The sequence below is a fragment of the Siphateles boraxobius genome, unplaced genomic scaffold (assembly GCF_051911475.1).
Source record: "Siphateles boraxobius isolate OS27281-9 unplaced genomic scaffold, OSU_SipBor_1 15, whole genome shotgun sequence".
Taxonomy (NCBI): domain Eukaryota; kingdom Metazoa; phylum Chordata; class Actinopteri; order Cypriniformes; family Leuciscidae; genus Siphateles; species Siphateles boraxobius.
In genome coordinates this window covers 2,462,049-2,479,216 of record NW_027508755.1, presented here as the reverse complement: position 1 = coordinate 2,479,216, position 17,168 = coordinate 2,462,049, and the positions used below count along the sequence as shown (strand labels likewise).

The following is a 17,168-nucleotide window of genomic DNA, read 5'->3' as shown; positions in this document are numbered from 1 at the left end:
ATTACTTCCAGCAGCCCACCAGAACCCAGGGTCATAACAGCACACAAGTCACAAGAAATGTGGGCGATTTTAAGAGAGACCGCTTTATATAATTAAAGACACTAACAGATACGTTCAACAATTACCCTGTTAAATACCAGTCTCCTTTTAGCAATTCTGTAATTTATTTGGAATAACATGCACTGATGAATCATCCACAACATACAATTTTGATTTAATTACATCATTAGTGTACATCATGGGGTCACAAATTACACCATTTCCTCATGCAGTTTAGATTAAGACACATTAATAATAGTTTGAAGAGGGGATCATCAAAATAATGTATTTGTGTTAGTTGTTACAATTCATGCTTCTATCTTTGAATATAGTGGTTTAATACAATCAAAATGGCATCTCACGTCATCTATCATGCAGTAGTTTACAGATTTAACTGGACTGTTAGAATTACAAGTTATGCTATCCTGTGTGGTTTGCCTTGTATTCATTCATCCCCAAGCTTTTTAAATCTATAATATATAAACTTATTCCAATCATTGCCAGTTTTCTACAGATGACGTGCAGCAAACAGAGCAGATCTGAGAAGTTCTGTTCAAACTACAGTGAAGTGAAGGAGATCTATGGGTCACCGTATAAGTAGTAAAAGTGGTAATCTCCAAAATTAGAATTATGCCAGAAGTCTAGATTATTAACCTTACAAATATCTGTCCGGGTGATACTAATAATGATAATGACATAAATTATGTAGATGCTTAGAAAAAACCCAAAGCAGAATCTGTCTAGGCGGTAAGCAAAGGCCACTTGACTCTTTTTCTCCTCTACTTCTTTATCCAAGTTCTCCAAAAAGTACACTATTTTCTGGAGTGAAGCCACCTCTGAAGCCAGATCACCAGACTTTCTTGTAATCACACCTGTATCTGTAAATGCATACCATATTATTCATGTTATTGCAATGTTAACCTAATAGAGCTTCAATTAAAGGTGGTGCGTTTCATTTCTATGCCACTACTGTCATCAAAAGGAGTTGAAAAAATTATTCACTTAACATCTGCAGCACTTTTGCAGTAAAACAGTTTGGTATGATTACAAATTCCTGTCTTAAAGTTGCCTTAAAGGGGTGGTAAAACATGATTTCACTTTTCTAACTTTAGCTAGTGTGTAATGTTGCTGTTTGAGCATAAACAACATCTGAAAAGTTACAGCGCTCAAAGTTCAAAGCAAAGTGTGATATTTTCTTTAAAAAAAATTAATTTCTATGGACTACAGCAAACATCCTGTTTTGGACTACACGACATTCCTCCGGGTTTGCTGACGTCAACATATCCCATTATTTACATAAACCCCTCCTCCGAGAATACTTAATAAGTGGGGCGAGGCCATTTTATATTGCAGTTTTGGAGACGAGTTGTCGCAATGCCGTCGAAACCCTGCTGTTATTTTCACTGGATTGCAGGTCCACTTTGTTCGGCCTTCCTAGGGACGAGGGAGTTAGGGATCAATGGTTAAAATTTATTTTTAACTCGGTCCCTCATAATTATGACCCAAATCTCGCTCTCTGTGCTGAACATTTTACGGAGGAAAGCTTCCTCAATCTTCACGAGCTCAATGCAGGATTCGCACATCGGCTTGTCCTGAAAGATGGAGCAGTTCCAACTTTAAAAACAGAAGCTTTTGTTTACGGGCCACAACCTGTAAGTATGATTTATTGTTCGTCGATGTGTTTTCCTGTAATAGTTCGTGTTGTTAATTGTACGTTGTAGCAAGGAAGTTAACAAATGACAACGCTGTTTGGCTCTGCTGGTTTGTTAAATTCTCATTCATACTTAACGTTATCCGACAAACACCTAACGTTACAAACTTTTCTCTAAACAGCGAACTTGGAATTAGTGTAAATTATTCTTTGATTAGAGCTTTTATGTTTATCTACATGCTTGTTTATCTACAGGCATGTTAAACATGGTTCTGTGTTTGATTTGGCAGCCGATGTTTAGTGTTCGTTTTGGGTTAATAGTTCTGGCGACAGATATTTGTCTACAATCGTTCTAAAAATACAAAAGTAACGGTGGCATACAGTCAGAAACGGTCACTATAGATACGCAGTCTTTACTCAAAAAAATCCCTTTGAGGAGGACTGTGGTATAATTTGTTAGAACGATTATATGAAATTCTTGTTTATGAAGCTTATTTTTTTGTAATTCTATAATAATTAGTACAATTAAATAACAGCGTATCTAAAAAGTAATGAGAGAACAACAACAAAAAAAAAAACCTTTCTGAAACATCGTTTAACAGCCGTTCTTGAACAGGTTCTGCTCGATCATCTTCACTAACGTTTCCCCGGGTCCGATTGGTTTTATTGACGCCATTGTTTATAATACACCAAAGCACAAAGTACCCTAGCAAACTACCGGTAAAGGTAAGGGGTGTGACGTTTCCAGAAAACGTGCACTAGATTGTAAGCGAATCACAACACACTGGGCCAGCTAACCAGTCTGAGCCCATTGCGTAGTTTTGAGGGACTGGCTTCATAGAACCAGGAAACCATCAGACCGTTTTTACAAAGAGGGACAGAGCAGTGTAGAATAAAGGTAAAATATATGAAAAATAATGCAATTTTTTAAAAACGAAGCATAAACACATGTTACAGTGCACCTCACAAACACAATCAAACTTTCGGAAAAATGCGTTTTACCACCCCTTTAAAGAGCATGTTTGTTTCCTTACGTGCATGAACAATATCTGGACCAGCCTAAACATTTGTTGTGTGTGTGTGTGTGATTTGAGCTGAATAAGCACAATTGTTGTTAGATTTTAATCCTGATACTGAAAAATAATTTTGTCAATCAATTATGCAGATTTCGATCAATTTCCCATTTAAATAGGTAAAAGCTTTATTAGCATAAAAGGTGGATGTATATGAATTGCTGTTGGATAAAATTATTTCTAATGCTGAACACCCCATTTTTGCCCAGAAACAGGACAAATTACAGGAGCAAAATGGGTTGCAAATGGCAATACATGTTGACTTCAAGCCAGTATAGAAAAAAGTCGGCATGAAACAGAAGTTGCGAGAGTCTTTTCTTCCCTATTGTATCAAATATGCTTCTCAAATTAGAACAAATGTAGGGCGGGGCTTGATTTTGTCCATGTGGAATTGATTGGATAGTTTGATGGGTGTGGTTTGCTATTGCTGTGATGTCATATGAGTGACAGGTTGCCCCGCCCTCGAGCCAGTTAACAAGAAAAAACGGATAATTCTTGTTTTTTTTATGGAATATTGCAGTATTTATAATAAACAATCAGGGCCGTGCACATACATTTTGCAGGGCAGGTGCTCAAGTGAAAAAAGGGTATCCCTCTTATAATTATTTATGAAAAAAAGTTAAGTTAAATATTGTTGATCATGTTTTAATGAATTACACTATTGAACACTATAGGGCTGTTATACCAATTAAATGACATCAGTATCAACAAAATCCATCTTACCATTTATCAAAATCCATTTACACTGCAACTACAATTGTCTAAATAATGTAGATAAAGAAATATGAAATGTTGTTAAAAAATTAAATGATACTAATGAAACTAAATCTGCAAGTGGTAATAAGTAAATCATAGAATCAATAATTCAACCGATTTGTTCAAACTGGCTGATGCATTCATGAAAGAAGTCACTGACTTAATTAATGTTTTTTTATGAAGCTTTCATGAGCCTTTGTGTTTCCGGTCATCTCTACCTTTCTCCTGATCCAGGCTGTCATGTTGTGTTTTGCTGTTGTTTGATGGATGAATCTTGGCAGAGTGTCGTCTACACAGAAGGAAGCTGTCCTCTACAGACAGACGTGTCAACACTATAGACGTCAGCATACTCACAACCAGACACACCAGACAGAAGCTGAAGTGATAGTCTGTAGAGGAGGAAACAGAGAACAGGCCATTCACATCATGATCTAATACTAGTCTATCAAAACAATGCCTTTTTAAAGTAATGCTTTATGCATAGACAGTGACATAAACACATTTCTCATAAATGCAGGGTGGAAAAAAGGTCCGATCTTCATAATGTACAGTCAAACCAAAGATTATTCCGACACCAGATATATATTTTTTTACTAGTGGGTGCAGGACACTATAGTTCATTTATGTAGGTGAGGAGAGCAAAATAACGTAAACTGTGGCATATTATACCCAAAAATTCCTCATACAGTGGATTACCAGTAAAATGTACAGGTTAAAATTGAAAAATTAGAATATCGTGAAAAAGTTATAATTTTGATGATTATGGCTTACAGAAATGTAATCAAACCAAAAATGTAATCTTATCAAACCCCCAAATTCAAAATCTCAGAAAATTTGAATATTACATGAAATCAATAAAGAAAAGGATTTTAAATACAGAAATGTTGGCCCTCTGAAAAGTAGGCCTATAATCATGCATATGTATATAGTTATATATACTATTAGTTTCACCTTTTAATTTGAATTACTGAAATACATGAACTGTTGCACGATATTCTAATTTTTCGAGTTTCACCTGTATAAAAATTTGGGAGCAAAAATTATTCTGCTACTTTGACCTGACCATGTTTTGCTGAAGTTTTTTTTTTTTAAATTTAATTTAATTGCTAATTCAATCTTTTTCCACCACAGACTGAACAGAATTAAGCATTAATTAGTAATTGGTTGATCTAAATTGGTATTATATAATTGTGTAGTTAAATTTAACAGCTGACAGATATTCAACATAATTCATCTGTGAGAAAGTCTAACAGAAGGACGGACAAAACCAGTGAAATATCAACTGATTTAATAACTCTGAGTTCTTGTCATATTTTATTACCCCTTTAGTATATACCAACCATAGCAAATAAACTGTGATAATGTGAGAAATGTTGAAACTATCTGTATTATTTATTAAAATATATTTCTGTTTAAAAATACAACCTATAATATTCGACAGGCAATTTTCAGTCCATTTCATTTCACTTTACAAATTAGCTTCCACAAATTCAGTGGTTCAAATTCGACAGAAAATTTCATTTCACAACCGGGAACCTCAGGAATAGCAGTAGATTACCTATTCATATTCGCCAATGCAAGCCCTAAAAATAATGCATAGACAATGCATGAAAATGCAAGCAGGGTTAATGCAATGCATATTTTTTTTTCAATTATTGCAATTCAACGTGCTGTTTTATTTCAATTCCATTTTAAATTAATTTTAACCCATAATACCACCAAAAACTGTGTTTTGTTTAAAATGGAGCAGATTTTCTCTCTCTTTCTCTCTGTTGTTTCACTCACGGAGGAGAGGACTGCACCTGCCCCCGTTGGGCAGGTGATCATTGAGGATGAGGAGGAACATGGTGAAGCTCAGGACCAAGGTGACCTTTAAAGAGTTGCGTTCTCCTCCTTCAAATGGCAGAGCAAAACTCACCAGGTCAGCCAGCATTATTAACACACTGGGCAGGATCAGGGTCACAACAGCACCGAATGAGTTAATAGACAATTCGACCTGTTCAAAGACCAAAAGACATTCATTAACAAACTATTATAGGTTAATATCCTCACTTCACAAGCTAAACCATTACTGTCTGTTTTCTTAGACTGGCATCCCACTAGCTGATTTTTCAGTGTAACTTCTTAAAAATAAAGGAAACAAAAGTTTTGTTTGATTTTTTGCAGCATTGTTGTTGTTGGGGGGGGGGGGGGGGGGGGGTTTATATGATTTCAGTTTACACGATTCTAAGTTTTTATTTGTATTTTAAATTATGTAGATTACTATTACTATTAATAATCATATTAATAATACTTCATAATAATATATGAATTTAAACAATTAATTAAAGCTAGCTGAGGAAGGATCATTTCTGCTTTGAGGGTTCAAGGTAACACTGACAAACTCTCTAAACTCAATACTCTTGATAAGAGGGTTGGAATTGAATAATTCAGTTACTTCGAGATAAACGCGCTCTGATGAATCCACAATTTTGTTGACGCTCAAAACCTGCCATTCTCCTCCCGAACTGGGAACCGTAGACACATTATCAGCAATCTGGAGTTTGAGCTCACAAGCTAGATCAAACAAACAAGAGGACATATTCATTACAAATATAACGCCCACCGGGGCCATTGACTAAAGAGCTGCTGTAGATACACCTTAATCAGGCCATGAGATATTTAAATTAAGTCACTGTCATTACAATCAATGCAAACATGTCTCATTTCTAAGTAAACTTGGCTATTATAGACCATATTTACACAACTCTATGTGCTTGGGGTAAAGCATGGAAAGGCAGGCACATAATACACTTCCTAACAATTATTTTCTTACATTTCTGGCTCCATCCATTGATGGCCACAGGACATGATCCAGTCACAAAGGGATAGCTGAATAGGTTGATTTCACAGCTCACCGTCGTGAACAAAACCACCGCATGGGTCACAGTCCCATCCCTCCTCACCTGCACGTCCTTAGTGTACGGCTCCACGGTCGTATCGACTCTGAGAGTGTAGAAAGAGAGAAAGAGATTATGGCATCTTAACTGCGACAGAAATCAGAGCTTATCTCTCACATCAATCAATAGCTAACATCACCTGATCTCATTTTCTCTTAGCTTTTTTGACAACAAATGTGCTTTATCAACACACAATTACAACAGCCAGAGAAATATTAATATTAAAGAGTCAAGGGTCAAGAGCCCAAAGCAAACACTTACCACCATCATGGTGACTTAAAATGCAACTATTGATTTCATTAAAACGGAAATTAAATAAAGTAAATCTGGTTAGTAATAAGTGAAGCTGGCAATGCTGTTTGTAGAGTTGTGAAATCCTCCTCTGCTGAGATATTCAGAGATTTAACGTCTTATTTTCACTTGAGTTGATTTCATCTAAGACTGTGGCTGGAAGTCAGTTGTAGTTCTTGTGTTTCTCGTTCCTTCAGTCATTCTGCTTGTTAACAGCAGGTGTTCATTACTAATGCTCAATCAAGACTTAATTATCCCATTAACTTCAACACTACTTCAGTGGTACTTTAAAGCTCCAGTAGGTAACTTTTGTAAACAAATATTTGTTAAAACTGTCATTATATCCTGACAGTAGAATATGAGACAGATAATCTGTGAAAAAATCAAGCTCCTCTGGCTCCTCCCAGTGGTCCATTTGCCAATTGCATTAATACACCGCTCCCGGTCAGAAACAACCAATCAGAGCCAGGAGGAATGTCTTAGCTGTGTCAATCACGCTCGTGTACGCGCTGATCACACCCCTCTCTTGCACAGCGCAAGTGTGTACCGTTGTTCAAACTCAAGATTGCCAGTTTGCTGCAGCTGTGCTAATGGCAGAGAAACAACCTAAACTGCCAATTTCTCGAGTGGCACCTGCTCATAAAACAAGGAGGTAAAAGGAAAAAGACCGATGACGATAAACAAGCGAAAAAGAAAGAATTCTTTTTCTTTCTTTCTTTCAAAAAGAAGGCCGTAGTGCCGTCCTGATGAAGGTGTGAGTGTGAGTATCGCGAGATTCAAGCAGAGGTGAGATGTGTTGACAAACTCAACAGAACGTGTTTAACACTGGAGGATCTAACGGACTTTGAAATTTTTATTGACGACTACTATAACCTTCTTTATCAAACCATGGATAATACCGATGTGCTCAAACCAGATTCCAAACCAGATTTCAAAAGAAGAAAGAGAGACTCCGCAACGGACACAAATGACCTGCACAACACAGAAGTTAAGGTTAGTGTGCTGGCTAGCATTAATAAAAAACTGGACATACTGGTCACAATTCACGAGAAGTTAAACGATATGCGGAAAAGTCTTGAATTTGCTCACAGTCAAATCGAAACACTACAACAATCTAATCAGGAGTTTCAAACCACAATAACAACACTTACCCAGCAAATGCAAAATGTCACCACAGAAAACAAACAGATGAAAGAAACAATTCTTGACATCCAAACACGCTCGATGCGCGATAACCTCATCTTCTCATCCCAGAAACATCATCCGATAATCCACAGTTACAGATTGAAAACTTCATGCATTCCCAGCTCAAATTACCTGCAGACGTTGTTCAAAATATTACCTTCCACCGAGTTCATCGTCTCGGCAAACAACAGCAGGACAAAACTCGTCCCATCATTGCAAAATTTGAACACTATCAACAAAAGGAACTGGTTAAAAGCAAAGGAAAACTACTCAAGGACACTCATTTTGGAATGAATGATCAATACCCACGAGAAATAAACGAACAAAGAAAAGTTCTCTATCCCATATTAAAAGAAAACCGAAGAAACAACATACGTGCAGTATTAGCAGTTGATAAACTAAATATAAATGGACAATTATTCCGAAGCCATGAAAAAACACCATGGCTTTTCTGAATAAATATACAATATGCTATATGTATAAATACTTGTATTCTTATTATTATTCTTATTATTTTTTATTTATATATTTTTTCCACACCTCTGTAAAACGTACAAAATCTGTTAGCCCAGCGTCTTGATTATGTGCTCACACTCTCTCTCTGCTTATTTGTTTATCCCCTTATTTGATTATCTGTTCTCTCCACAACTTCTTTTTTTCTCCCTCTTTTCTTTTCTTGTTTGACGGTCTCTTTCTCTCTCTCCCTCTCTCACCCTCTCTTTTTTTTCTTTCTTTTTTACTCCCTTCTTTCAATCTCGGATAAGGCATGTGCCTTTCTTTGCATATTGAGTATTTATGTCTTGACCCTCTCCTTGTCTTTGTCTATATGTGTAAAGTCCTCTTGTCCAGTGTCTGTTTGTTAGTTTTGTATTCATGTACAACACCACTACTACCTCTCAGCTCGACACCAAGCAAAAACATTGGGAAACATCTTATATGAGATATGACACACATTCACTCTATATTGACGAGAAATAACAACCATGCCATATTCCCTCAACCAAAACCCTCTATCCCTTTTTTTTTCCTCTCTTGTAGTTCTTATCATTTCATATGGCTCTTAACCTATACGTGCTAGCCCACAACTCTGATACACTTGACATACATACATGCAACCACAATTGATAACATGGAATATCCGTGGCTTCCGTAATCAAACAAAAAGACTTAAAGTAATAAATCATCAAATTGGGGTCAGATGTTTGCTTCCTTCAAGAAACACACTTAACAGAAATATAATCGCAACATCTTAATTTTAAACAATTTGACAAAATATACTCTTCAACATATAATAGCAAACAAAGAGGTTTCTCTATTTTAATAAATAAGGACATCCATCTTTCTCTAAACCAATCTATCATGGACCCAGATGGTAGATTCATCATCATTAATGTAACTATAATTCATACAACATTTACATTGGCAAATATTTATGGCCCTAACAATGATGATCCTTCTTTCTTTCACAATCTCTCCTCCATATTATCCAATTCAAACAACCTCATCATAGCAGGAGACTTCAATACAGTCATCAATCCCACAATTGACCGCTCAAGCACCTCTGGTAACTTAAGAAACTGGCACTCCACTGACATAATAAAGCAATGTACTAGCAATTGATTTGAGGACCAAGTTTGTAGTCAAAGTACGGGCAGGCCATAGTCAATGTAAAGCATATTCTTGATTTTTCGTCCCTAATGTTCCATAACTGTTTATAATCCGCCGTCATCAGTGGTCCTGTTTACTAGCCTGCGCGTTCACGGCAGGCTCCGCTGTGGGGGAGGAGCTGTAGCGCAGCAGAGAGCAAGGCGGTGGGTCCTGTAAATCGTGCTTCTTCAAATTTTAAGTCAACGTTTTCTCAAAACTCCCTACTGCAGCTTTAGTGTGTACACATATGAACACTGAGCGGTATTAATTTAACATGGGCGTTTTTCTGTGTACTATTACATAAATCTTAGCCGTTTCATTTACGTATGACTGACAAATATGAATCACATTCAGTTTATTAATACAATTACATAAATTTTATCTGTTTCATTTATATATTTCTGAAAAATATGAATCACATTCAGATTATTAATTGGTTTATGTTAAAACTATGTAATACAAATGGATCGAAATTTTATATGTAATTCAAATTCAAATACATAAATCTTATGTTTAGAGAAAAAACATTTTTGAGTGCAGGTTTTGTGGCTCAGATAAGATCCAGTTCTGGTTTATTTCTTTGCTCTTGGCTGACATGTGGCATTGCTATGGCCTGCTTGTGGCCCAGATCTGGCAAAAAGGAGCGAGCCGCCCAAGAGCCATCATTCCACTCTGCATGTGGGCCAGATCATCTTTCCACGTGTGACAGATGTGGGCCGGATATGGGCCGAAACAATATTGCTATGTGGTATAACGCCACAGAATATTGTTTCTAAATATGGTGGCAAAAGGTATCTGCCATCTAACACTTGACATATTTCCAAATATTATTTTCCAGGCCGTGTTGATGAATGTGGAGCTCAGTGTATCTTTACCAAAAACTGGTATGATTTCATAGCTACCAACCATAGTTGTTCAGACGGAAAATGTATTTTATGCCTCTTAATAATAAGTGCATTTCTGACATTTTATCTTAACCGTGGCAGAAATTATGTCAGTACTGAATCAATCACTGAATGTGCATCTCTCCGACCAAAAACAGGTCAATTATTATAATATCTGCCATAAGTCTTGAGTTCAACTCACCCATTGTCCAAAACTATCCCAGGAATCCAGATTTTATCAACAGGCAAAATAATTGTTGGAAATCTATATCTCTCATTAATCCATCCAAGATCAGGGTCCATCCATTCCTGTTGGGCAGAAAATTTGTCCAACAGTTTTAGTGAAATAAACAACCTCTCGTTTTGTTTTACAATATAACACAGCTCTTTGAAATGCTTGATTCTGATTGGTCAGTTACAGTATGCTACAGTACATATTTCTTAACACATTAAAATATTTTTAAAATGTAAAATTAAATATTTTATTTCTGAATATTTATTTACTTTGTGCGGGATAAATGTCAGGCAGCCATTATCACTGTTTATGCCTGAAATACTCAATTAGGGATGCACTGATGAACATTTTGGCCAATACCGATAATTCTTTATATTTGAAAACCGATAACCGATAAATCTAAATCCAAATTTACATATCATTTTTGAGAGCCTGATTACAAAACCAAAAGTCTCACCAGCCATGTCCCAAACACACAATTATAATGTTCTCGTTATAGTTTAATGTAGCCGATATGACAGACTTACATGTTGCACTTTATCGTTTTCTTTTTCAAAGTGATTCAAATCATATTTCAAGCAATTCAAAACCATCATGTTGAACAGTGTGTATATGAAGTGTCTAAGCTAAAGGAAATAATACATTATTTATCGGCATTAATAAATCAGACACATTTTCTTACTGGGCTGATAATGATAACATTAAAAATGAACATATATCGGCTGATATATCATGCAGCCCTATACTCAATATTATCTTCTTGTTTATAGAACTGCTGAAAATAAGAAATATCACACTCACAATAATGCTGTTGTATTGAATATCAGCACAGCTGCTGCTGTGCTAAAACTCAGTATAACAGCACTCTTGCTCACGTGATACTTTATACTGTATAATATTTTATAAATGTATTCAGATAATTGAATGTTTACAGGTGACAATCAAGGTGCCAAGCTAAAAGGTTTTTGAAGGAGATTTTAGTGTTATTCAATCATCGCATTTCATTCAAGAACTTGAAATTAACTACTAATAACCTTCAAGAACTTCTCACCATGTTTATCTTGATGCGGCTGGTCATTTCCATGCCCTTTGTATCCTAAGAAATGGTGACAGAATTATGAGATACAGTTGTCATGCAAGTATATTTCTGCTTTTCAAACATAAAAGATGATCAACAAGACAAACATAACACTCACGAACGATAACATCTGATATTGTATGGAAGTGATGTTTACTACGATGGTACAGTTATCGTTCTGTGGCGGGCTGAACAGTTCTTTCTCAACCCGATCGTTCGCCACACAGCGACGGTCACAGGCGGCCTTTGTGGAGTTACCAGCAGCGAACACTATAGGACCAGACCAACATGTTATCAACCACAGGAAAATGAGGGAGTTCACTCATTTAGACATGAAAAAAGAGAACAAAAACAACATATATTATACAATTGAAAATTTTATTTCTGTCCCTGTAATCAAATAAGAAAATTTTTGACAATGAGCCTGTAACTAAAAGCCTTGTTCAGACTGTCAATCCAAATCCATTTGTGTACATATCCGATTGGAATCCCATCATATTTAGCAAGTGTTAACGTTAGTTAAACAAAAATCCAGCTGTTCATTGTTTGTTCAAGCTAGTTCATTACTAATTACTAATGTTATTAGTTACTGCATACTAATGTTAACAAGATTTTAATTAAGTATTAGTAAATGTTGAAATTAACATCAACAAAGATTAATAAATGCTGTATAAGTGCAGTTCATTATTAGTTAATGGTAACTAATGAAGTTAACTAATGAACTTTATAGTAGTGTTATAGTATATAGTATATAGTATATAAGTTATAGTATAGTGTTACCACGGCCATTAACTTGATTGCTCGAGGCTTCGGGTCTCATGCACTACCATTTATTTTAGCTGTTCAAAAAATTGTCTGCTATGCTGTTTGATATTGCAAACTGTGATTTGTTATCATTTTATTTTAAATATATTATTGTAATCATAAACATAAAAATTGTTTTACCATTTACTTTTCTGCATTTTTTTATTCTACCCAACAGAATATAGCTTACCTCCACATTGAAAAGGTAACCAATGAGCGCCACTGGACACACAAATCTGATCTGAACATCTGCGATACACAGTAGCCAAGTTTCAATACAATTTTTGCGTTGATTTGTTTCTTTATCGACAAAGTGATTATGCGTTAAAAAAAGATAGCATTTTTTTTATATAAAAGGCTGCCTTCAGCCTTTTTATATTGATAAAATGTTGTGCGTAATGACGTCATCCATTGTTGTATCGCTAAAAAATTCTGCACTCGAGTCGTTTCCACATAATTTTGCGTATTCCACAAATGATATTGTATCTTTCGCATCCCGAATACTTGTAAATGCAGAGTAATGAGAAATGGAAATTTGTTTACTATTTTCACGAATAAAAAGCCTATTAGTAAGTTAGGAAATGTTAAGATCACAGCGAAGTGGGACAGCTTGTCCGACAGACTGAAAAAACGCTTGGTAATGTTATCTTTAAAATGGGAGCAATAACTGCCTATTCCAAATTTATACACTGTAAAAATATATACATGTATAGTGTTGCAATTAGCTATCACAGCTTAAAAACTACATCAGAATAACTTTTTCAGATTTAACCTAAGTTAACTCAAATATCCAAGTTGTGGCTTAATACTTCACATTTTAAGTTGACTAAACTTAAAGGGTAAGTTCGGTGTTTTACAAGTAAAGCCCTGTTTTAAGATCGTTTCTGATTATTCGAACAGTTAAGATTAAAATTTGGACACATGCTGCTGTCCCGAGAATTTTAGGTTTTTGTGTTAGCACCCCCCCCCCCCCCCCCACTTATACAATGGTTTCATAGGGGCACTGGAACAATCATTCATATAAAAAAAAATCGCTGCAAAAGATGCTTTCCAACAGGTTTTATCGTAGTTTTTGGAAGAATATTAGGTTGTGAGGTGTTCGAAAAATAGGTCCACAGTTTTACAACGAATGGTAAAACACCTAATGGAAAGCATCTTTTGCAGCGATTTTAGCAAAATTACAAAAATATGGATGAATGATGTTTGAGATGTAACCCGTCTTATTTTTTACCAATAGTAATAAAATAGTTGTATATACAATTTAATAATATGAATATAATTTTTTAATGCACCTTTGGATATTACAGAGAAACGGTGCTTTAACAGTAAGACGAACGCAGACACTATAGCTAATTTTGTCATGTGACTCCAAATTTATTTGCGTTACATTTTTTTTACTATTTTTTGTTGTTGTTGGGACATTCGAAGTATCGACATAGGATATATGCGCTAAAGTTAAACGGAAAAAGATGGTGTCGACATTTTCCAAATATTATCGACAATTATTGGATGAAAAGTTGGAAACCTTGCTACACTGTAAAAAAAAAGTCTAAAAATAGAATATCAAGGACTTTTTTTGTTTTACCTGTATTTTGAATGTGCATTGCATTAAGTTATGTTTTAAGGGTTAATGGAAATTTTCCTAAATTACTGGATAATGTCCTGGCAGAAAATTACCAGTATTCCATTTTTTATCTTTTACAGTGTAGTGACAGTCAATCATTTAGATCAGATTCCAATCGGATGAACAAATTATGGGATTTGGACTGACAGCCAAACTCCATATAGTCAGATTTTCTTGCTTCTAGATGGAACAACAACAGTTGGATTTCAAAACACTAAGACATTCTCCAGGCAAACTTCCAGTCAAGTTTTCATTTATTTCACCCCAAATTTGATGCTGGTAAAAACATTTGTCCTGAAAAAAAATGCATTTTCACTAGTGGTCTTAGACTTCAGTCTGTATCCATTTATTAAAATCAAGCTCATCCTTTTAAGAAAGCTTATTCATCGTCTGAATTATAAATATGAGCACATAGATTTTAAATCACTAAGTGTTTTAAATGGAGAGTTTACCAAGTGGAGATGAACAGAGGAAGAGCAGCAAAGAGATCCTGCGGTGAAGAACCATTTCTGCTCCTAAACAACAACACAATTACACATTCTTTTAGCTGAATCTATTTATATAAGAACGTAAAACTGATAACATTTACCTTTGCTAGCAAATGCTGAGAAATTACAAACTTGGATCAGATTCCGACAAACTTCACCCGTGACTTTTTATAGTTTCTGAGGGAGACGAGGACATTTGGCTCTTTTAAAGGGTCACAGCTCTTTGAATATGACATGAATGTTATTATGCAAGGCAAACAAAATATCTGAACCTGAAATGTCTTATTAAATTTGATCCTATATTTTGTATAAGCTTGTCTTGTTATAGGACTATAGATAATGAGATTTTTAAAGATCTCAGCATTCATTTCATTGTTATCATCACAACAGAGCAGTAATTACACGCAGGGCTTTACCCGTCGCACAGTCAAACAGGAGGCCGATCTAAAGTGCTTCACAAAGGCACAGGACAAGGCCATGAGGACAATCACTGCACATCAGCAAACAATATGGGTTTTAATTTCGTTTGATGGCATAGAGGGAGACAACTAGCTAGATTATTAAAAGAATAGCCTCACTTTTCATTGTCCAACGCAGCTACATCATTGTTTTCATGATGAAAGCTCCACATAGAGACCTAGTGCGTTTTGCTTTACTATTTTTCAGCCCAAGTAACTCAATATAATTTTTCATATCTATCTGAAATAACAAAAAGTTGGGTTTTCCTTTAGCTCATTTTTGTTTATGTGTATGGTATTTCCCCATAATCAAACAAAGATTAACAATAAAGGCCCCATTTGGTGGTAATCACTGTAAAAAGTGAAACATTGGATTAACTTAATAAAAATGAAGTAACCATTCACAATAAAGATTTTACATTGACCTGTTCAGAAACCATTCAGTTCAAACTAATTTTCTGCATTTCATGCAAACTCTTTTCTAAAATTTGGTGTAAATCGATATTTTAAATTGGCTTAAATTTAAAAAAAATGTTTTTTTAACAGACTTGATTTCATGCTAACTCTTTTCTGAATTTGGTGTAAATCAATATTTTAAATTGGCTTGAATAAAAAAAAGTGTTTTTAACAGACTTCATCTAAAGATGTATTCATTGCAAGTAATATAAAAGGCTATGCACTTATATCACGGCGGCCGCCATTTTGAAATTTCGTGATCGTAAACGAGGTTGCGGTGGGAGGAAACCGGAAGTGTTCTAGGAGCGACGCTTACGTGAACCAGAAAAGCTAATCGAGCTACCATGGCATATTGTTGTGTACCTGGCTGTACATCCAACCCAGTCTCTTCCTACTGCGTATCTATACCACGAGTTTTCATTTTCATTTGGCGTAGTATTTACACGCCAAAGTCACATTTTGCGTTCATATGGTACGCAAAACCCTCCCGTTAAACTTCTATTGATGGAAAATGCGTGTGCATTGCACGCAGAAATGTATTATAGTCAACGTCATCGTCCCGCCCCTTAAATCGTACGAAGATTCACGATTTCATCTCGTGCAGGTGCCGAAGTCGCATGCAGAAATAGGTTTTTTTTTTTTTTTTTTTTTTTTTTGTACAGAAACTTGACTGATTATCTCTAATGGGGGCGAATATTGTTCCTACATCTAATATTACACGCTTGCTCATAATAATCGGGGGATTGTTTTTACAGTTTAATTCTAAACAATCCATTTCCGGGAAACAAAATGTTTGCAGAATATTCAATAATTCAATTTTAATAATTTATGCTAGTTAGTAGTTAAATATCTGTCTGCTTTATTTATTCTGCTCTCTGCTTTTGTCTTTTTGGCTCATATAGGCCTACACGCATTTTTGTTTCTTTGTTTGTGATTGTATTTGTAATAGTAAAAGTAGCCTACCTACTAATAATAATACAAATAAATGAATAAATTAAAAAAGGTATAATTTGCCCCGAATTTTAGTCCTTCGCTGCTCCAGGAAACACCCACTACCGCTTGGAAACCAATCAAATGTTTAAACATTTTCAGCGCCCTAATCACTGTCATGCCCCTCAATACACAGTGCTCAAGTTCGCCTCTTCCATCTAATCATCAGAATACACAAGTAAGTATTTAGCAAAATAATAAAACATTTCAGTTAAATTTTATTGTAAATGCAAGTGTTAATAGCTTCCGATATCTAATGCGTGTCAATGCTGTCAGTTATTCTTTTAAGTGAGCATGCACATGTAGCCCTACAGTTGTCAGGCGATTAATGTCTGTTTAAAATAATGTATTAAATATTTTAGGATAAAATGTAGTGTAAGAGATTGTTGTGCGCAACGACGACTTTTTATTGATGCATCATATGCTTTCTGGTTAAGTTATGATGAGATCACAATACATGTCTTTACCAGGCATTACGTGTAGATCACAGATATGTGGATTATTCAACCCCCTCCCCCTTTTTTGCATTTGTTAAAACAGAATGTCCAGAGGCTCTTTAGAAGCATCACT

At 35.4% G+C, this 17,168-nt stretch overlaps 1 protein-coding gene across 1 annotated transcript; it reads right to left on the bottom strand.

Annotated features, from left to right (window-relative positions):
• Positions 1-207: 207 nt before the first annotated feature.
• On the bottom strand, positions 208-17,072 carry LOC143738578 (5-hydroxytryptamine receptor 3A-like). The gene is made up of 10 exons (XM_077230570.1): positions 17,066-17,072; positions 14,659-14,721; positions 11,897-12,099; positions 11,752-11,796; positions 10,668-10,774; positions 6,335-6,504; positions 5,957-6,075; positions 5,305-5,515; positions 3,738-3,908; positions 208-917 (listed from the first exon to the last, which is right to left on the bottom strand). The coding sequence occupies exons 1-10, from the start codon at positions 17,070-17,072 to the stop codon at positions 619-621; spliced, it is 1,395 nt and encodes a 464-aa protein (XP_077086685.1). The 3' UTR covers positions 208-618.
• Positions 17,073-17,168: the final 96 nt, after the last annotated feature.